At 36.5% G+C, this 22,981-nt stretch overlaps 1 protein-coding gene and 2 pseudogenes across 13 annotated transcripts in view; all 3 read right to left on the bottom strand.

The window, feature by feature from the left end:
* ABCA6 (ATP binding cassette subfamily A member 6) overlaps nt 1–22,981 on the bottom strand; it is a 114,364-nt gene that overhangs the window by 13,675 nt on the left and 77,708 nt on the right. For 10 of the 13 annotated variants that reach the window (XM_072781010.1, XM_072781008.1, XM_072781017.1 and 7 more), the window contains 14 exons: nt 22,679–22,854; nt 22,348–22,467; nt 21,948–22,086; nt 21,304–21,394; nt 20,293–20,432; nt 18,376–18,492; nt 17,188–17,371; nt 16,699–16,865; nt 14,197–14,330; nt 12,288–12,425; nt 7,447–7,554; nt 6,453–6,626; nt 5,923–6,036; nt 1,256–1,372 (listed from right to left, as the gene is read on the bottom strand). In XM_072781010.1, coding sequence (XP_072637111.1) covers nt 1,256–1,372; nt 5,923–6,036; nt 6,453–6,626; nt 7,447–7,554; nt 12,288–12,425; nt 14,197–14,330; nt 16,699–16,865; nt 17,188–17,371; nt 18,376–18,492; nt 20,293–20,432; nt 21,304–21,394; nt 21,948–22,086; nt 22,348–22,467; nt 22,679–22,854 — 1,919 coding nt within the window. The remainder of the gene's footprint in view (nt 1–1,255; nt 1,373–5,922; nt 6,037–6,452; nt 6,627–7,446; nt 7,555–12,287; nt 12,426–14,196; nt 14,331–16,698; nt 16,866–17,187; nt 17,372–18,375; nt 18,493–20,292; nt 20,433–21,303; nt 21,395–21,947; nt 22,087–22,347; nt 22,468–22,678; nt 22,855–22,981) is intronic. The other 3 variants (XM_072781015.1, XM_072781020.1, XM_072781013.1) reach the window with 2 other exon arrangements.
* On the bottom strand, nt 2,355–4,855 carry LOC140605620 (protein transport protein Sec24A pseudogene; annotated as a pseudogene).
* Nucleotides 2,355–5,902, bottom strand: LOC140605619 (protein transport protein Sec24A-like; annotated as a pseudogene).

The raw sequence follows: 22,981 nt of genomic DNA, 5'->3' as shown, positions 1-22,981 counted from the left end.
AAGTGTTGCTCAATTTATGGAAAAGTGCTTTTGCAGACAAAAGGCTTTCCCATATCCCCAAGAACACAAAAGATTAGGGCAGTTTTCTCTACTTTCTTTGAAGTATCACTCAGGATGTTGTGGGTTAGAGTATGTGTCTGGCTGAGCTCTTGGGTTCATCTCATTGGATACTTCTTTCCATTTGAATGGAAATGGAAAGAATGGTCCTTCCTGCTTCAATGCCTTTGCTTCCCTCCACAGAACACACTTACCTTCTGCTCCATTCTCCTGCTAACTGATTCTGACTCATTCTTCAGGATTGTTTAAGGATTGCTTCCCCCAGAAGAATTCTCTGACTCTCTAGATCATGTTAGCTGTGCTTTGTATCCTGCCCTTGGCACTTTGCCCTTCTTCTTTGGGTCCTTTAAACCCTTTGCATTGACTTATTTGAGGTCTGTCTTCATCTCCACCAAGCCCTGTGAAAGGATGGACTGTGCTATCTTGTTCATCAGGTGTCCCCAGTGACCAGCACAGTGCCTAACACAGAATACTGTTTAATATATGTTTTTGGATAAATAAATGTAATTGTATGTGATTTTATCTCATGATGGATAATGAATACCCATTAAACGAGGCAACATTGGGCAGCCCCAGTGGCGCAGTGGTTTAGTACTGCCTGCAGCCCAAAGTGTGATCCTGGAGACCCAGAATCAAGTCCCACATCAGGCTCCCTGCATGGAGCCTGCTTCTCCCTCTGCCTGTGTCTCTGCATCTCTCTCTCTCTCTCTGTGTCTCTCACGAATAAATAAATAAAATCTTTTTAAAAAATGAGGCAACATTTTTCAATCTGGCATTAGTTTCAAATCGCATTTAACAATGCTTATGTTTTGCATAGAGCATATGGCAAAAATTTTTTTCAATTTTTATTTATTTATGATAGTCACACATAGAGAGAGAGAGAGAGAGGCAGAGACACAGGCAGAGGGAGAAGCAGGCTCCATGCACTGGGAGCCCGATGTAGGATTCGATCCCAGACTGAATTGTCTGAATTGTCTGGATTTCTCCTTACGGAGTCAGGAGAGCATCACCACAATTTAACTTAATAACATTTCCATCATCCCAAAGAGATACCTCATATGCATTTTGCGGTCAATTCTCATTCCCACTCCAACCCCAAGAAACCACTAGCCTTCATTCTGTCTTTATAGATTTGGGGTGAAGCACTTTAATAGGCTGCATATTCATAATTAATGACACCATTGGTAATATTTCTTACCTGTGCCAAAAAAGCCAGAAATCCACCCATGGTAGTGAAAGGAACTAATATCATGCTAGAAATCAAGACAGGCAAGTCGAAGTGCATCAGCACAATGTCAAATATGATGATGGAGGTCTACAAGGCAAGTTAAAATATATTGCAATTCAGACGTATGGATTCCATTGATATTTGAAAAAATATTTAAGATGTAAGTGTCCTCATTATATATATCAGAATTTTCCCACATACAGATTCACTACTTTCAGAAGGAGAAGGGAAGTGAGGGTTTTTTGTTAATGAGAATAAATGTGACATTCAGCTACACAACAGAAAAATTTAAGATAAAAATCTGTAGATTAAGGTAAAGGCTAAAGTGACCAGGTAGGCTTCCTGACAGTGCATTACGTGCAATCTAAGACAATAGGATAAAGAAAGAAGTTATGGTAACAATGTAAAAACCTGTATAGGATGGAAAGCTATCCAAGTGATTATTTTTAGAGGTCCATACTGCTCCCCACCCAGACTAAAGCTTTCTAAATGGCATCCCTGCTCCATTTCTTCCCCATTTCAAACAGTTTTATTGAGACCGTGCATTTTGATTACAATGGACTTATTTTCTTTTAAAACACTGGTAATGTGGGATGGGGATAAAGATAATTTTTCATTGTTCTGTTTTAAGGATCAGTTTCTCAGCCAACAAATGTGTGTTGAGCTTGTATTGACCCTTTCCTGGATCTTATTGATGTATGATTTATAATAAAAACACTAAGAATTGTAACTACTAAATTCCCTGAATATTACACAGACACCAGGCATTAAGAATTTAGGATGCATCATTTGCTTTGATCTTCACAACTCGAGAATGTAGTCATTCTTACTATCCCTTCCTTACACATGGGAAATCTAGGGTTCAGAGAAACAAATAACATCCTCAAGACCACACAGCTAGGGAATGATAAAGTTGGAATTCAGAACCCTATGTGTGTGTGATTCCTAAGTCTTTAGGTCCAAAGACTATCTTGTTCTTTGGGATTGTTACATAGGGGAATGTTGTGTGGCTACTAAGTGAATTTACAGTTTGGGGGGGATGTGTAAACTACATATAAAAGACAATTGGGAATGAAACCAAATAATTTTTAATCAAGTGTTCAGTAAGTATAATAAGCATTTTAGATGGCAAATCCAAAAAATCTTTTCTCATTTTACAACCACCACAATCTCTCTGCAAAGGTATCGCATGATTATCCACCTTTACATAGTTCCCTCCTCTTGGTTTCCATGACATCACACTCGTCTAATTTTTCTCCCATCTCCTTATTTTTGATAGCTATAAATCCACTAGTCCACTTAGCTAAGTCCTCTCATTCTGCCTGGACTCCATGTTTCTTCTTTTGTGAGTTGTTTTTTTCCTCCTTTCTTACCCCTGGAACAAGAGAGGATGGCAAACTGCATCAAAGGAAATATGCTATGGCTCAGCATGCTAAGAAGATGTGCTACCATACGTCCACCATGCGCTGAAAGGTATGTCCTTATTAGACAAGGGCCTAAAATACCCATGAAGGACCACACCCCATGGGCTATGAGAGTCCACTGAACTCTAGAAACAAATTAACAGTTGAGTGTGGCTTCACTCAATGATGAGGGGACCTTGCCTATACTTTCCTTCCAAGATCACAAAAGGACAACTGCACTGACCATCATCTGATACATTTTTATTTTTATATATATCTGTGAGTCTTAAGACTAGCATAGTTTAAATTGATACTAACTGCATGATGAAAGATCAATTATCCACATTACACATCCTCAACACACATTTTAAATGAAATTAACAGTTCTTTGTATCAGGCATAAAATTATTGCACACTGCTTTTTCATGAAGATGTACAATTATGATGTACAATTTAGGCTATTAAAATCAAGATGTTGATCAACACAAACTTTAAATTACTTTTGTCAAACATCCTGCTACTTCATATTTCTTGACATCAGGAATGACATAAGGTCTGAGACCTCATTTTTATTCTTGAGTTGTCACTGATTTTTATGGACCTTGAACAAGTTACTCAATTTTTTCCTCTCTAAAAAATGAAGTGAATTACACCAGATGATGTTGAATTTTTCTTCAAATCTGACATTCCAATATTCCGTAAGTATGTAGCTTTTCAATGGTACAAACATGTAATAGACAAGTACACCGAAATAGATATATATATATGAAAAAAGGGAAAATAATTAGAAATTATAAACATGTATTATACTGTAACACTATAATTTTCTTTTTACATTTCAAACAAAGATATCTTTATTTTTCAAAATTTACTTTTCCCTCTGGGATAGTGTCTCATCTTATTTTAATCCATAATAATTCAAAAATAGTTGATACCAAAGGTAAAGGACATCCAATCATAGATAGATATATTTCTATCTGAAAAAGTGTTTCAGAGTTACATGTTCAATTGTCAGCTGTAGTCATTTATTTGCTAATTTGTTCATATCACAGTGAGAACATCTTAATCTTCACATTAGTCCACAAACCTCATAGAACAGGTGTTTTACTATTATGCCTTCCCTTAAGAAATAACAAAGTCAAACTTTTTTAGCTTCATACTTTTTCAGCTAAAAAATTATGCAAGAAGAATTAAGAAGACTATCTATTATAATGCAGATTCTGTTTTGCCTTCTCCCATGTATTGAAGGAAAAAGACTTTAGTCATTTACATTTTCCCTGCTCTGTAAGCCAAGCAATAAGAGCTATTGTTCTGGCAGATTCCAGCATATCAAGTTCTGGAAAGAACTCATATTTTGTTGAACTGAAGCACTTTGAAATCCTAGAACTTGGCTGGGAAAATTCTGTCAACAGTTTTTCCAACCCAAACCATCACTACAGAGACTGCATCCATGAGAAAAGTTTCATCTCTGCTCTGTTGTTTTTTTCTTTTCTGCTTTGTTTCTTCATGAAAGCTGAAGGATAAGGGCTTGAGGTTCTACTGTTAATGTTGAGTGTCTCTTCACCTGAGAGACTGTCAAATCTATATACAAGCCAGGATGAACAGTGAATATAAGGTAAACCAGGAGCTGATTGTTCACTTGAAACGTAGCAAAAATACATTCATGTAGACATGAATTTGTTCCAGTCTGGAATGGTTTCTGCTTAAGGAGAGCCAACCAAAGGAGTGGGAAATGACATAATGAAAAGGAGCCATGACTCCAGGTTGCTGATTACTTAGCACTGGCGAACAGTAAGCTTAGAGTGCCCATGAGGGTACTCACTAGGATATGTTAAGCCTCGCTCAGGCTGGCAGTAACAGACCTGTCAACAACCATATTGGCCAATAACCCTGACATTGCTTGAATATCAGCTCCAAAAAAGACTTCATCCAGAGTTGAAACTACTAGAAAATATGAAGTGTGGGTACAAATTCTTCATTTACCTTTGCTGGACATATACAAAATTGCTGACTGCAAAGAAATCAACCATTAAGCCAGACTCTCTTTCACTGACATCTTTACCAGCATCTGAGTTTACACTAGGCAAAGGCAGTAAGATTGTTGACCAAACAAAAAAGTTTCCATGCAGAGTATGAATGGAAAGATTTTGGTGTACTAAATCCTCATGACTGCCTCAAGCCAGTCTTTTTTTTTTTTTTTTTTTTAAATTTTTTTTTTTTAATTTTTATTTATTTATGATAGTCACAGAGAGAGAGAGAGAGAGAGAGAGAGAGAGAGGCAGAGACAGAAGCAGGCTCCATGCACCGGGAGCCCGACGTGGGATTCGATCCCGGATCTCCAGGATCGCGCCCTGGGCCAAAGGCAGGCGCCAAACCGCTGCGCCACCCAGGGATCCCTCAAGCCAGTCTTCTAAGTGAGGTATCTCTACTCCTCTTTTTTAACTTCTGTACTTGGACTGGGTTGTCCTGATGATGGTAAGATGGATGGTTATAGACACTACTTGCTGAATACAGAGATACAATCTATAAGAGTCGAGACAGAATACTGTCCATTGAGTAGGGATAAATCAACAGCTACCTGCTGACCAGAAAAATCTAATTTTTATAGAAATCAGTAGGTGATGTCAGATATATTTTCTTAGCAAATGGCCTTCCGTTGGGTTTCTCTCATGGTTTCAGGACTCCCACTCCAAGAGTTGAGAACTGTGTTTGCAGGAAAGACATTCGACCACTAGTTGGGAATATCATCTAAAAGGCACCTGCAGTGTTCGGATGAGGCACTGTGAGTCTCTAGAGTCTTGGTGTGCATTTCCATCCAAGTTTTCAGCCATCTTGGGCTTTCAGTAATCTTTCATTCCAATTTACTAATAAATTCTCTGGCATATGTATAAAAACATCTTCAATATCTGAAATTATTTCTTTAAGACTGTAGACATGGATTATCTTGTCAAATGTTACAAAGCCAGTTTTTATTCTAGTGTTACCAGGAAGCCATGTATTTTTAAGAATCCATAAACTTAATAGCAGCATCTTGAACTACAAGTCTTCTGTAAGATTCTCCATAAACCCTAGTCAAAGGGTTGTCTATGAATGTTATCCTTTCTATGGTGTAATTTTAAGATATTAGTTTTTCCCATTTCTCAAGGCAAAAGTGACTATATGTAATGTTACACTGAAAGATTAAAAAAAAAAAGAACTCTATCTCTTTGTTCATATGTTCATATATGTACTCACAATATAGATGCAAAATGACCAAAGGCCACTACTTTTTCTCGTCTTGCGAAAAATAAAGGATATCACATATGTTAGGAAGACAAGTGAAGCTGCATAACCGAGCATGAATATAACCTGAAAATAATACAGATTATATCAAGGTCAAACAATGATATATTAACAGAGGAAAAATTAAATTACAAATATTTTTAAATATATTATTGTGGGGGTGCCCAAGTGGCTCAGTCATTTTAGCGTCTGATTCTGACTCAAGTCATGATCTCAGGGTCTTGGGATAGAGCCCCACATCAGGCTCCTGCTCAGTGGGGAGTCTGCTTCTCCCTCTCTTTCTGCCCCTGCCCAACTTGAGCTCTCTTTCTCTCTCTCTCAAATAAATAAAATTCTTTTAAAAAAGTTTTTGTACATGCACTTTGAACTTTTTTGTTTTAGTTTATGACAAAATAAAAATGAAAACGTATTGCTTATTGAAAATATCAAATGTTATAATTTATCATAAATTTAAGATATTGTCAGTATAGTGTGTTACTTACCAAAGCAAACACAATTCCGCTTGTGATATAAATTTCCATTAAGCTTGCTACATACAAAAATAAAAGCATTGAAAAGAGAAAAAAAACAAAGAAGCTAATATCCACCAGTGCCTGCCCAAACCAGTAGGCAGAAGGATAGAGGCCTGAGATCCATAGCTGGGACTTAGCTCTCTTCTGATGAGAAAACACAGGAAATAAATAGATTCAGTTGAAATCCAAATCCAAAGCAAATATATTCAGAGAGAATTTAAGACAGATATATTCAAATCATTTTAAATCATTTAATAATTCAATTATTAATATATTATTTAGTATTCGAAGTCTAAAGAGCCAATTCCATAATAGGGCCATTGTGAAAATGAGTATTGTTTTATTTTATAGGTTTGATTTCCAGCACCACTTTAACTCATGCATAATGACTAGAAAAGCAGACCTCATAATAATCAAGGCATAAACCTCCTTCAAAAGATATTATTCTGAAGCCCAAAGGACAATAAATTATTCATTATCCAAATATATTATAGGGGTTACTGTCTCAGAATACTGAAGGATGACTTATCTAAATCTGATTTAACTGTTTTGCCTTGAATAACAGACATGATCAAATACCAACATAACCAAAAAGTTTATTTGCCACAGTAGAAAGGGTATTTAAGTCTTATATCTGGTCCTCAATGTAAATGTCAATGATTTTTTTTTCCCTTTTCACTGGGAAATAATGTAGTTGAAAGTTGTATAATAGTACCAGTTAAAAGTTTAGATTAATTTGAGTTCCTGTAAAATTAACTGCATTTGTCCTGTAATTTTGAAGTAAAAAGTATTTTCTGTTATTAGAAGCAAAGTTCCTGACTTGATAGAAATAATGCTTAACTGTACTATCTAAATTCAACATATGTTTGTAGGCTTTTCTCACAGGAAAACATTTTGAACACATAGTTTTTAAAGCACAATTACTGGAGTCTTTGAAGTTTCTCTTTTTCCCCCCTTCTCTTACTTTGTAATCGCTGATACTGCTCATGGAGAAGTAAGGAGAAATGCTGCACACAATCCAAAATAAGAATGTGAAACCTTCCGGCAGCCCAGTTGAGAAAATCTCATCATCCTGCAAATATAAAAAGTACTTTAAACTTGTGAATATTTTTAAAATGGAACAAATACTAATGTGGTGTATCACATTGATTGATTTGGGGATGTTGAGTCACTTTTGCAGCCCAGGAATTAATCCCACTTGGTCGTGGGATTACCAAAAGAGAATAATCCTTTTAATGTACTGTTGGATCCTATTAGCTAGTATCTTGGTGAGAATTTTTGCATCCATGTTCATCAGGGATATGGTCTGCAATTCTCCTTTTTGGTGGGGTCTTTATCTGGTTTTGGGATCAGGGTAATGCTGGCCTCATAGAATGAGTTTGTAAGTTTTCCTTCCATTTTTATGTTTTGAAACAGTTTCAGAAGAATAGGTATTAATTCTTCCTACAACACACACATGAAAAAATGCTCATCATCAGGATCCCTGCATGGCTTAGCAGTTTGGCATGTGCCTTTGGCCCAGGGCATGATCCTGGAGCCCCGGGATCCGGGATGGAGTCCCACACTGGATTCCCTGCATGGAGCCTGCTTCTCCCTCTGCCTCTATGTCTCTGCCTCTCTCTCTCTCTCTCTCAAAAAATAAATATTAAAAAAATGCCAACATCACTCAGCACCAGGGAAATACAGTCAAAACCAAAATGAGATATCACCTCACATGGGTCTGAATGGCTAAAATTAACAACCCAGGAAACAAGAGATGTTGGCGAGATTGTGGAGAAAGGGGAACCCTCTAACACTGCTGGTGGGAATGCAAACTGGTGCAGTCACGCTGGAAAACAGTATGGAGTTACCGTTAAAAATAGAGCTCCCCTAACCCTCTTTCACTGTTGGTGAGAATGTGAACTGGTACAGCCACTCTGGAAAACAGTGTGGAGGTTCCTCAAAGAGTTAAAAATAGAGCTACCCTACAACCCAGCAATTGCACTGCTGGGGATTTACCTCAAATATACAGATGCAGTGAAAAACCGAGACACCTGCACCCCAATGTTTATAGCAGCAATGTCCACAATAGCCAAACTGTGGAAGGAGCCTCTGTGTCCATCAAAAGATGAATGGATAAAGAAGCTGTGGTCTATGTATACAATGGAATATGCCTCAGCCATTAGAAACGACAAATACCCACCATTTGCTTTGACGTGGATGGAACTGGAGGGTATTATGCTGAGTGAAGTAAGTCAATTGGAGAAAGACAAGCATTATACAGTTTCATTCATTCAGGGAATATAAAAAATAGTGAAAGGGAATAAAGGGGAAAGGAGAGAAAATGAGTGGGAAATATCAGAGAGGGAGACAGAACATGAGAGACCCCTAACTCTGGGAAACGAACAAAGGGTAGTGGAAAGGGAGGTGGGCGGGGGGATGGGGTGACTGGGTGATGGACACTGAGGGGGGCACTTGACAGGATGAGCACTGGGTGTTATGCTATATGTTGGCCAATCGAGCTCCAGAAAAAAAACATATACAAAAAAAAAAAAAAAAAAAAACCAGAGCTCTCCTACAACCGAAGAATAGCACTACTAGGTGTTTATCCAAAGGATTTGAAGGGACACATGTACCACAATGTTTATAGCAGCAATGTCCACAATAGCCAAAATATGGAAAGAGCCCAGAAGTCCATTGACAATGACTGGATAAAGAGGATGTGGTATATATACAATGGAATACTATTCGGTCATCAAAGAGAAAGAAATTTTGCCATTTGCACAGATGTGGATGAAACTAAGGGTATTATGCTAAGTGAAATAAATCAGAGAAAGACAAATACCATATGATTTCACTCATATGTAGAATTTAAGAAACAAAACAGATGAACATAGGGGAAGGGAAGAAAAAATAAAATAATAAATCAAATAAGATGAAAACAGATAGGGAGGCAAACCAAAAGAGGTTCTTGACTATAGAAAACTGCAGTTGCTGGTAGGGGGAGTCAGTGAAGGGATGGGGTAATTAGGTGATGGGCATTAAGGAGGGCATTTGATGAGCACTAGGTGTTATATGCAACTGATAAATCACTAAATTCTACCTCTGAAACTAACAAAAAATTAAAATTAAAAAAGGAAACAAACAGTAGTTCTCATAAAGAATGTGTTTTTTGAACTATTGAAAAATCAAAATAAAAGTATATACCGTGGGGCACCCGGGTGGCTCAATCAGTTAAGTGTCTGCCTTTGGCTCAGGTCATGATCTCTGGGATCAAGCCCCACATCGGGCTCCCTGCATGGAGCCTGCTTTTTTTTCCCTCTGCTTATGTCTTTGGTTCTCTCTCTCTGTGTCTCTTATGAATAAATAAAGAAAATATTTTTAAAAAGTAAAATAAAAAAGTGTACGCCTTAATCCAGCAACATCAATGTATGAAGGTAGGAGGGGAAATTATTTCTGATCATTTAACATGAGGCTTTAACTCCTAGATAAACAAAAGAGAAATCAAATAAACTCAGGACCCACTTCAGCGTGAATACTGAAAAGAACTGAAAGCAGGGTTTCAAAGAGATATCTTCCCATGCAGGTTCATAGCAGCACTATTCATAATAGCCAAGAGGTGGAAGCAACCCAGATGTCCACCAACAGATCAACAGATAAACAAAACATGGTATATACATATGGAGGAATATTATTCAGTCTTTAAAAGGAAGGAAATCCTGTCATGTGTTACTATGTGGATAAATTTCAAAGATACTATTCTAAGGGAAATAAGCCAGTCACCAAAAAAAAAAAAAAAAAAACAATACTAATGGGTATGAAGTTTTAGTTCTGCAAGATGAAAAAGTTTGAGAGATCTGTTTCACAATAATGGGAATAAACTTAACACTACTCAACTGTATACTTAAGGGGATCTCTGCGTGGCTCAGTGGTTTAGCACCTGCCTTCTGCCTTGTTCATGATCCTGGAGTCCTGGGATCAAGTCCCGCATCAGGCTCCCTGAGTGGAGCCTACTTCTCCCTCTGCCTGCATCTCTGCCCCGCCCCCCCGCTCTCTGTCTCTCATGAATAAATAAATAAATAAAATCCTTAAAAAAAACCTGTATACTTAAAAATGGTTATGATGGTGAATTTTATATATTTTTTCCATAATACAAAAAATAATAATTTGGAAATTATGATCTGGAAGAAATAGATCATTCAGGCCTAAGTAGCATGCCTTTCTCTACTTACCCGGTGATAGTTATGTGAAGATGTCAGCAGCCAGTCAAATGTGTTCTGAAGCAACAGAGCTAAAAAGAAAATTTGATGCCACCAAGACCACGGGCAAGGAGATGAACTTTGAACATCCCCAAATCAGTGTCTGCCTGAGGCTGGGTCTATGCTTAGGTACAGGATTGCTTCTTGGATATAATCACATTCAGCAGTGTAGTAGCCTGTCTCAAAATAAGTCTTTAGTTCTCAAGCTTTACTGAAGGCTTTAGAGGTTACAATGATAAATTAGAATATTTCACCAGGTATGAAAATCCATTACCATTTTCATAAGAATAGATGAGAGAAGAAAGGTGTGTGCCACTGGGGATACATAAGAGAGGAACTGTAGGGCCTGGTCTGTTTTTGTTCTGAGTAAACAAGTAATGACATGAGAAAACTGAAGGACCAAGAGAAGATATCATCTGTGTCTTCCTACTGCCAGTTGGTTCTACTTTCTGGAGAGTTCCTTCAGACTCCTCTATCCTTACCCTGTCCCAGCTCTCAGGATCAGTGGTGGCTTCAACTCATAGGTGCATGTGTCCATCACCAGCTGCTCATGTATAATCTGCCCATCCGCTCTTGCACATACCCCCAGCACCACAAATGCAGTGAAGCCAAAACTGAATTCAACCCCTTTGTCACAAAATGGGCTTCCCTTTTTGATGGCTCCATTTCTAATCCTATTTATCTCTCTTCCATCTCTTGGTTTGAAACAGTTTGAGTCAGCTTTAAGAGATCCCTCTTGAGTATCAAGGTCTAACCAGAAAGCCATTGCTACTTTCAGTACTTAGAAAGAAAATCCTCATGCAAGGATCACATATGTGAAAAGATCAGAGAAGCCAACAAGGATGAAGCAAGAAGACACTGTCACTTCTGGGCTGGAGGGGCAAAGGAAGGAAACAATGTGCCTGGAGCCCAAGCTGCAGGATCCTCCCACTCTCCTGCCTCCTACTACTGCTTCCTGTTGTCTAAATCCAGGCTGTAGCCAGTTGACAAAAACCCTGAAGATGCAGCCTGCGTGCATCAGATACCCCTGCAATACACAACAAGTCTGAGTACGTGAAGGAATAAAACAGAAGGCATCAAAAAATAAATAATTTAAAAGATAAAAAATAAATAAACAGAAAGCATAGAGCCCAAGAACTGGCATATTGTCCTTCAAATCAATCTACTACTCATTTAGTCAGTGAAGGGTCCACCAACAAATTATATCAGACTTATAAGATTCTAAAGCTGTTTTGCAAGTGTTCCTGATTCCCAATTCAGTACATGCACACACACACACACACACACACACCCTCACACACACTCTCTCCGATACACTTCTGCAATCAAGTCTATCTTCCCAGAAAATTCTCTAGACTATAACATAATATTGAAAAGTATTCCCCTCATGAGCATTCTCTGATAATACCAAGGGGAAAAACATATTTTGTTAGATATAATGTTTAAAATGTTAGAACAAAAAAGTTTTTAGGATTAACAATGAGTTGTGAATATTTAAAAGCTAAAAAGGGAAAACATAGGTTGCTTGCCAAATTAATTGTTCAGAATGAGTAAATCCAATACTTACAAAAGGATATGGACTTCTCTCAATTTGAATATTTTGTGTACCATTAAGCATTCGAAGTAGCCCATTGCTAACAATATTCACGAGAACAGGAAAGCAATGCAGTCTCAAGGTGTTGCACAGAACTGAAAATCTGTAATCCTTTGAATAAAACAAGAACAAATAAAATGATGTTAATCCTAAAACATTCAAGAATAAAGAAAAATGTTTTATATTAAGATCTCAATAGTGTCACATTCTAGCTGTGGGACCATCCTCAAGTTAATTGACCTTTTCCTCGTCTGTGAAATGGGTTAATAAATTATTGGTATAGTCAGCAATATGAGTGTTTCTTAGTATTATTAATTTTAGATTATTTTGTCCTCATTTTGCTGATGAGGAAATCTCAAATAACTGAATATAAAAGTAGCCCTGTCAGTTTATAGTGAGCAAAGGAACCTGGATTTCCTGGATAGGAGATAAGCATAAGGTGCATAAAATATTCATGGTGACACTGACAAAGAGTCATCTTTATACTTTTTAAGACAATGATTATATTCTTCATGTGTATGAAAATGTTCATGCAATTATCAAAAGCTCAAAAAGGTTTAAATATTCTAATAGTTCATGTAAATAAGTAACAAAGTGATGGCTAAGCAATGCAGTTTCCCACAGTTGGCACAAAGAGATTACTTTTTTTTTAATTGAAATATAGTTGACACGCAATGCTACATTAGTTTCAGGTGTACAGCAGAGTAAGATTGCACTTTTTAATGATATACTCAGTTTAGGTAGAACTGACATATATTACAACACCTTTGTTTTTGTTTTTATTTTCCTTTTAGTAAGAAATAATGAGGTAGCTTCATTTAATATAGCTCCCAGCTTTTCTTTGGGCTATAAGACTCAGAGTTTTATTTACAATTAGGACATTTTTCCAATAGTCTTATACCAGGAAGAATCTTTACTGCTTGTACTCTTTTACCCAAATTGAAACGGGTTAACAGTAGGCCGAGAACACTTTTCTCTCATAGATTTCATGTGGCTTTTACAGTACTTTATGTATATTCTCAATATAGTTGGCCCTTGAACAACATGGTTTTGAACTACACCATTCACTTACATGTGAATTTTTTCCGATATAGTACCATTCTATAAATGTATTTTCTCTTCCTTATGATTTTTTTTAAAGATTTTATTTATTCATTCATGAGAGACACAGAGAGAGAGAGGCAGAGACACAGGCAGAGGGAGAAGCAGGCTTCATGCAGGGAGCCGGATGTGGGAATTGATCCTGGGACTCCAGGATCACACCCTGGGCCAGAGGCAGGCGCCAAACCGCTGAGCCACCCACAGATCCCTCTTCCTTATGATTTTAATAACATTGTCTTTTTTCTAGCTTACCTTATTGAAAAAATATGTCATATAATACATAGAATGCACAAAATATGTGTTAATTGACTGTTTATGTTATTGGTAAGGCTTCCAGTCAACAGTAGGAGCTTAGGTTAGTTTTTAGGGAGTTAAGTGTTTATATGCAGATTTTCAACATGCAGAGGTTTGGCTCCCCTAACACCCATGTTGTTCAAGAGTCATCTGTATATAAAAACATCTTTTGAGTAGTTAGCCATTGAATAAAATTCCTTCAATTCATGGTTGGTAATTATAAAATCTAATATTTTATTGAATCTGAATAATACAATTATACTTAGCTACTTTCCACAATAAAAATCATCTAATTCCAAAGTAAAGGTTGAAAATGTTTTACAAAAGCTTTTTAAACTTCACAGGTTATTCAGTAATGACCCCACATGTTTTTAAGTCAAGTTGCTGTATACTAGTTGGGTTAACTGTCATTTGAAACAGTTAAAAATGTAGCACTTTGTTGGTTTTTTTTTTTTTCCACTAAAGCAAAAACAAGGAGCAAACATACCTTTTGTTTACCAGAAACTATGATAGCTCCATTGTATGACAGGTCTGCAGTGCCATTTCTGTTTGCAAAGTCATCTACTTCCAAAAGTATATTTTGATGCTTCACTGACTGTATAAAATCTTCAATATTTGAGTCTAGCATGAAATCAATAACAGAAAGCCATAGAAAGCAACAATATATATGTCAATTTTTTAAAATAAACAACATACATAATTTAAAGTTAGTATTATGGAATATTATGTGAAGGCATGTCTCTTTGGGCATCACAATAATAATACTAGCTCAGACTACTATCTTCTATTTTTCAAATCCTAGCTGTGATGAGTTAGCTTTATAATTCTGTTTAGGACAAGTTAACATGTGACCATTAAAACAAGATAATTCTATTTTATGATTCTTGGTTAAAAAAATACATTTGAACTCAATAATTTGTAGAAATTCAATAATTATATGAGGAGTATTTTAGATGAGCCAGCCTAAAATGGCCAATAATAACACTTCTCTCTCTCTCTTATTCTTTGAAATAACTAAAAAGTAAATTCATGTATGTGTATTTAACATATACATAGGAGGGACTGGGTGGCGCAGTCAGCTAAGCATCTGACTCTTGGTTTCAACTCAGGTCATGATCTCAGGGTCATGAGATTGAGCCCCATATTGGCTCTGCACTCAGCATGGAATCTACTTGAGATTCTCTCCCTCTCCATGTGTGCTGGCTTGCTCTATCTAAAATAAATAAATAAATATTTAAGAAAAAAATATGTGGATTTTACATACATATCTATTACCTAAATATATTTAGGCAAATATATATATATGTATATATATATATATACATATATACATTATAGTTTTTTTCTCTTTAGAGAGAAAGAAATGAAAAAAGTTCCATTATCTGACCAAAGTTTTTGATATGCCTTTAAAGAAGAAAGTATATGAGATTGTTTGACAGAGAAATAATAGCTAAGAAAAACCCACAGCCTGGAGCATACAGGAGTAGACAACTACAAAGGACAAAACCAATGTCCAGGATATGGAAACTCAGAGTGGAAAAATTCAAGGGAGCCAGAGCCATGCTCATTAACTGGTTAACCTGAAGTAAAGTAACCACAGTCCTCTCCGCTTGGTCCACATGAAGCAGGCAGTAGCTGAAGTTGTCCCCAGTATATAAATCCCCAGAATTACTTTTTAAGATACTATTTGGGGGAAAACAAGATCTAAAGTAGCTCCAAACAACTAAAAGGACAGAATGGAATGGGAAAAAGAGAGAGAGAGAGGAAAAAAAGGACTCTCATTTTTTGCTCATTTAGACTTTGAAATGGAGTTCATACTGGGGACACTCAGAAGGGGTTCAGGATCACAAAAATTGGGCCAAGCTCCAGATGAATTAGGATTCCCATGAGGTAGGAAAGGAATGTAAACATAGAAAATGTAAGTTTTCCATGCACCCTGGGCCACCACCTGTTCCACTACATCTCCACAGTCACCTAAGGTAGGAAACCTTAATAGCTATCCACATTCCCTCAGGCAAAGAGAAATTCCCTGATTTAAAATGAACATCATACCAAGAATCATTATATTTTGAGAAAATAAGAACAAGTTGGCAGAGAAACCCCAAACTTAAATCACAAAATACCTCACAGCTGAGTACAAGGAAGAAAAATAAATAAGTTAAGTATATTGTTCTTAGAGTAACTAGAGAGGAAAACATATACATAAGACAATAATAGGCTGAAAAATAAAAATGAATAGGCTGACAATAACAGGCTGGACATTTCTAGCTCTTAGAAATAAAATATATAATTAGCAGAACTTTCCATTTTAAGGTACCAGAATGAATAAAACTTTCTAAAACCCAAACTGAAAAGAAGAATGAGAAACCGAAGTGAAAAGACCACCTTTATTTAAAGAGGAGAATCTATAATCTTGAGTCACAAATGTATATGAATTTTGGAATGGGCTGGGGTACTTGTCAAGAGAGGCCTCCTTATGCTGAATATATATAATCTTAGGAAGAAACAAAAGATTTTTCAAAGTTAAATAAGCAGTTAGATATAACCAATTACCCATAATTTAGGATAATAAGAACATGGGTGCCAAACTGTCCTAAGGAACCCAGAGGGGCATAGGGTATAAAAATGCATTATTTACATATCAATCAGTGTGTATAATATTTATGGAACAGGTTAGGCTGCTATAACAAAGAGATCTCAAATAAAGCGGTTCAGTCAGTTTGGAGGTTCATTTCTGTCTCACATAATAGCTTAGGGTGTTCAGGTAGATGGGAAGTTCTGCTTTAACCAGGTTATATAGTGACCCACATTCCTTTTGCCTTGTCCCACCATCTCTATCATCTCCAAACTCAGGCCAAATATGCATTGCTCCTCAGCTATTTTCTATAAATAAAGTCTAAATACAAATTTTCTTCTCCTATGATTTGCTTTTTCTTGCTCTACATAAAAATAACTTCTTTCTGGATTAAAATGCTGTTTTTCTCTTCACCTGTGTTATTGATGATCAATAGGCTGGTACGAGGGTCTTTGGGAGGTTGTCCCGGAGAGAGGAAATACACTTCGGGTTTAAATTTCCAGTCAATCTTTTGAATTAATAGAACATTAAGTATCTTTTCCACAATCAAAGGGAACATGGCAATTCCAAATACCAACAGTCTACCAATAAAGAAAAAATAACCACATGAATCTGTAGCAATTTTATTTATTGTTAGACATTTCACAAATATTTGTTGGGTACCAACTTTATGCCAGCCATAATTATAGACAGCAGGCTATCAAACCATGAAAACTAAACAAACCTGTGTATAAGGCTCATCAAGTGTTACCATACAGGCATTCCCACTGTCAGTAAAATGAAATGTTGTATTTATCCATTTTCTGGCAAGAATATTGGGTATTATGTTCTAGTTTAAAATTCTCTTCTGGTTTCACCCTCTCTTGAAACTCACTAAGAAAACCACAGTACTCTGGTACTCACAGGGTCAAAAGCTCTTCCCTTCCACGTTTTAACTTTAAGAAACGGAGTCGTGCTATTGCGCAGGTCTGCATTTTCCAGAGGCCCATGTCACTCACAGCCTTCTGCGTTTCAGGAATAGAAGAGCAAGCTGGCTCTATTTCATGTAGGCTTTCTGTGTCTCTTACCATCTCTGCTTGTTCAAAATCTACACACACACACATACACACACACACACACACACATTATTAATGCCATCCTCGGGCATCACAGTTTTCTCTTTTTAGTAACATTAAAATTATTTTACAATGGTTACAAAGCAAGCCAAAGAAGAAACAAATTATATTTATAACATCCACTTTCAATAAACTCAATGATAAAATATAACTAAATTCATATCCCCAAAAATAATTCAGTAAAGGGTGACTTCATTATGCCTAACCTTTGAAAAGGCATAGAAGGTCTCATGTGTAGCAATATTCTGAGGGATTTCAAGAAATATTCTCCCTAAGAATAGCCAATCACTGATGCCTAAATGTTGGCTATTAGGCTGTCAATAATTTCAAAATATAGGCGAACAATTACCAGCTCTGAAACCACTACACCTGTACCTGATTCCCAAATACATGACTTATAAGTGGCATGATTTGGGACCAATCCTTTAATGGCTCTTAGTCTAGTTTTCTCCTATGTAAAATGGTGCCAATGCCTTTTGTTGGAAAGGCTATTGTAGAAAGGTAATGTACTATATCCACATATTGTTCAAAGTTTCTGGCATAGAGGCTCTGTAAACGACTCTTATTACTATCCACTAAAATACACAGGAGATGACCCTAGCCTTTTCCGCATTAAGACCTTCAGTGAAATTTTGTACACGAACAAACTAAGAGCTATTTTTATAATAAATGACCTTGATTTAAGAGCCTTTCACATCCTTAGAATACCCAAGAAGCAGTGAGCATCTGGGGATAGGAGAAAACTGCTGAAATAGGAAGGAAATAGTTTCCAAAGAAAAGTCTCTTCTATTCCAAGAAGGGATCTGTGTTCAGTCCTAGTAATGATGGTAGAAAACAATACTTCCCAAACAGCAAAGTCAAATTTAGAACTATTCACATCCGTTAGTGTAAATCACGCCTAAGTTATTATAAAATACTAAATTTAAACCATGCTTATTTGGAAATTGATTTTCTGTTACTTATACAATGAATTTACCTTGTTCGATGGTTGATTTGCCTTCCAGTTTCATGAAGACGTCATTCAGAGTTGACACGGAAATGTCATAACTCATCACACCCTGGCCAGAACACTTATCAAGATCACTGAAAAGCTCTAAGGCAACAGACCAGAATAGATACATTTTACATACCACAGTGATAACAAAATCCAGTAAATTAACACCTATTTAAAAGATAATCCAGAATATTGTTCAGAAAATATACGTCTTTGGAATATCACAGTAAGCAAAAGCAAAATTTTATTAGAATGTTCTTCCTTTCTGAAATGAGTATGTCAGCACTTTCCCTCTACCCTCAAACCATCTGTATTCTATTTAATATTCTCAGCTCATGAACTTCCAGAATATTTCTTTGAGGAAATATGAGCAATCAGAAAAACATCATCAGGCAGCCTGGGTGGCTCAGCAGTTTAGCGCCTGCCTTCTGCCTAGGACATGATCTTGGAGACCCGGGATCAAGTCCCATGTTGGGCTCCCTGCATGGAGCCTGCTTCTCCCTCTGCCTGTGTCTCTGCCTCTCTCTCTGCATCTCTCTGTGTGTCTCTCATGGATAAATAAATAAAATCTTTAAGAAAAAAAAAGAACATCATCTTCTCACCTTCCAATAAACATTTATTATTACCTTCCATATTTCCTATAGGACATACGTATGCTGTTGGACTTGCAGTGGTCTAGGGTCTGCATAAAGGGCAGCCATGGACTGAAACACCAACACCAGGGACTCTGACGTGACATGTTCTCATGGTGGTATCAACATATAACTCACTATTCTCCTTCCCCAACCAACAAGAAGGCAGGCTAGTTGTATTCCACTGGACAGAATAATACAGTATAGCCTATGGACTTGAGAATACCACTTCGCAGCTCCAACAATGATACAGAGAGCTGCCTCATTTGGGGGTGAGACTAAATCTGAATTCCTGAGTATTTGCTTAATAAGATTGACTCATCCATATAAGCCTCTTTAAATCAGGCCTGTAGAGAGTTAAACCTTTAATAAACTGAATGTTTAAAAAGGAAGTTTTTTAAATGAAAAGAAAAACCTGAGATGCATTTCCTCATTTGTAAGACAGAGAAGACTATAGCACATATTTCATAGAACAGTTGTAGGACCAAATGGGTTGGTATATATGAAACTATTGGGAACAGCGACTGACTCATAGTAAACATTGTACAAAGCGTTAGCAATTATTAGAATTATTTGTCAAACAAATCCTAGGTTGGGACTGCTGCTTTCCAGCAGCCTGGGAACCCACGGTGAATACTTTTATATAATAAATAAACTATGGATGTTTATTTCTAAATAGTAAATATATACACGATTATATTGAAATATAAAAGGGAACCTATAGTACACACCTTGATGCCCCCCCATCTTGTCCGTACTCACCTATGCACAGTAAATCTGCTTATTAACACCTGCCTGAAGGCGTTTTTTTCTGGGCTCTGAAGTATGCTAAGGTCATACTGAGTAAAGCCATATGGATTGGAAAACTAATGCTCCCAAAAGCATCTTTTAAGCAGTGAAGGGTAGAAAGTGGCAAATATATACCCTAGCTTTCTCACCCCTCTCATGACCAAACTCTGAACCCCTTGCTCACTTATGCATTTATTTATTCCAGTGATATTACATCTCAATTTCGTATTGCAACCATCTGCTCAATAATGCAATCTTCCCTAGCTTCCTTCACCTCTCACTCTCATGTCCCCATTCCCTACTGGTGTTTCTAAGCATCAGTTACCAAATGATTTGCACTAAAGTCTTCATTTCAAGTTCTGCTTTTTAGAGAACCCAACCTAAGACAAAATCCAAATCCATTAAATAATGAAAACTGTAATAATTAGGTGAACACTTGTCCCCAAATTTCATTCTATCGTAATCATATTTAAGTTACCTGGAAATTTATTTGTCCTTTCCATGGGCAAAATATATACAAGTTTTTCTTTGTTTTCTGTTTTTAATTTAGCATCAGGGATGTGATGATTAACAAAGGATGTTATTTTTTCTGGATCACATACTTCATTTCTGTACAAACTGATATTTAAAAAAAAAGATCATTGATTTGTATTTTCTCTACTGCTATAACAAAAGGAGAGCTTTTACTGAATAGCTAGCCTTTGAGTACTACTTTACTTGGCTTTAGGGAACAAACAAAATGAGTAAATAGAAAAACCAGAAGTAATAATAATAATGCCATCGGTTTAAAAAAAATCTTGTGATCTATATAGAGATGTATAAATTCAGAACAACTACAGATATACAAACAAATGTGTGTTGTAACTGAAACCATACTTCAAGTAGGAAGATCAACTGAGCAAGGCAAGACACTAGGCAGAAGAAATTTTTTAGGGAAAATAATTTCACCAGATTGTGTAGATACCAGGATTAGTGACTAATAAGGAAGTTTGGTCTAAATGCATGTTTTGTTTGGCCATAGGATTTTTGGTTTGGGTTTTTAAAAATTCTTTTTACCTGGACACCCTTTCTTGTTAGATACAGTACTCTTAACTCTCTCCCACTTTTGATACTAGCTTCTGAAATCATTTGATTTTGTGCGCCCAATGAAAGAATGAAAATATGTTACAGGATTGTATGGATCAGCTGAGGGAAATGGAGGATGGGTAGAAGAGAGAAGTTTGGGATGTACAGAGCAGCTACCTGAAAGTGGTCCATGAAGTAGCCCTGCTGGGATCTGTGAGACTGGGCTTATACCTTTGAAATTCTGCTTGTCATTAGCATTAATAAAGATACAAAGAGGCAGGAAAAACATTTGGGAAACAGTAGTTAATAGTTTGGTGGAAATGGAGCATAAGGCCAACTGTCTCCCATAATTATCTGCCTTTTTGATATACCAGTTTTGAAAACATATATATGCATATCTCCAATCTATCCCCAAAGTCTTTACCTTAAGTAATATCCAAGACCCCATTTTCTCTTCAAAAAAACAGAAGACCCTGCACACTTCAGTCTCCCATTGGACATGATCACTTTCCTATCTGATTAAAAAGAAGCAAGAGAGAAAGGATGATAGGTGTCATTTCTTCCCTCTCTCAAAAATTTGGGGGAAGGGACAAAGCTCAGACTTCCAAAGGCGAAGTGCTCTACAGGAAATAAATGTATCTAATGTACATTTAAAAAGTTGAAATACACATCAAAATTGATGAATTTAAAGTGAGCTTATGAATTCCAGTCTATTTCTGTGCCCTCCAATAATTCTTTAAAAACAACAACAACAACAACAACAACAACAAATTGGCACATTTTCCACTCTGGATGCTAAAGAATAAGTGAATATTTTTCAACCAGATATATAATGATTTCAATGTTTAAATTAATTGAAAGCTTACAAAATTACAATTTTGTTATTAGTGGTCACAGTCTAGCAAACTTATAGTCAGTGAAGAATTCTATAGGGTTGTTAGACTTTGCCATTCCTGGGACTGCTATGGAATGGAACACACACCAAAGTCATGGGAGCTCAGTGCTTGCCCCAGAAATAAACATTCCCCAAATTCTTCATTACAAAACTGAGATAAAACCAACAATTACCAGCCAGGATGTCAGCCTCATCCATGAGATTGGTACTCAAGAGGATTACATGGCCTGCTTTGTGTTCCTTGAGGAAGTTCCATACTCGATGCCTTGAAAAGGGATCCAAGCCAGCAGTTGGTTCATCTAATAGCAAAATCTGCCAAGGATGATAATATATAAAATAAAATATATCTCTCTCACATTAACTCTTTCCACATGATTGCATGGATAAGAATAAAAACCAAATAATAACAACTATCCAATCATTTATGTCCAGTATGCTTATATTAATAGTTTAACAGCAGATTCTCTCCTGATGCGTTACAATGAAATCTCTACTACTTTTAGTGGTAAAAGAAGAGCTTGACTTTTTACTAATATTCTATCTGCATTCCACCACATGCAGAATCTCACTTACTTGAGGATCTCCCAAAATGGCAATCCCAAAGGTCAGCTTTCTTTTCTGTCCTTCAGTTAAATGTGTAGCAAGATTATCCTGAATGTTTTGTATATTCAATTCTAATAAAATTCTTTGTACCTATGCAAGAAAATACACAAAGCTTAAAATCCAAGACAATCCATACTATATAATTCTTACTGTCCATTATAGCAGGAGATCCGAGTTCTTTTTTATAAGACCTACTGCCTAAATTTTATTTAGCACAGGGCAGGTAAATTGCTGAGGTGAATTCTGTGGTCATGATTTAAGCCAGCAAATTTAACTCGTTAATCTAAGCATGCCCATTTACCTCTTGTTCCACTTCGTGCGGCTGAATTCCTTTTATTTTAGCAAACAGCCTGAGGTTTTCCTTCACGGTGAGCATGTCAAATTGAACATTGAATTGAGGACAAATACCAGTTATCTTTCTGATTTCCTCCAAGTCTTGCATTTCAGAGAGATTTTTATTATAGATAGTAACTGATCCTAAATATAGAAGTTAAAAATAATTTTGGCAAGATAATACACTTTATTAATGCTTAGAGATCTTATTAGGAAAATGCTGGCATATTTTCATATCTAAAATAATGAGTTCACAATTTAGTAGCAACTA

Source organism: Canis lupus, chromosome 16 (assembly GCF_048164855.1).
Source record: "Canis lupus baileyi chromosome 16, mCanLup2.hap1, whole genome shotgun sequence".
NCBI lineage: Eukaryota > Metazoa > Chordata > Mammalia > Carnivora > Canidae > Canis > Canis lupus.
The sequence above is the reverse complement of the archived record's forward strand: the minus strand, read 5'-3'. Positions and strand labels throughout refer to the sequence as shown.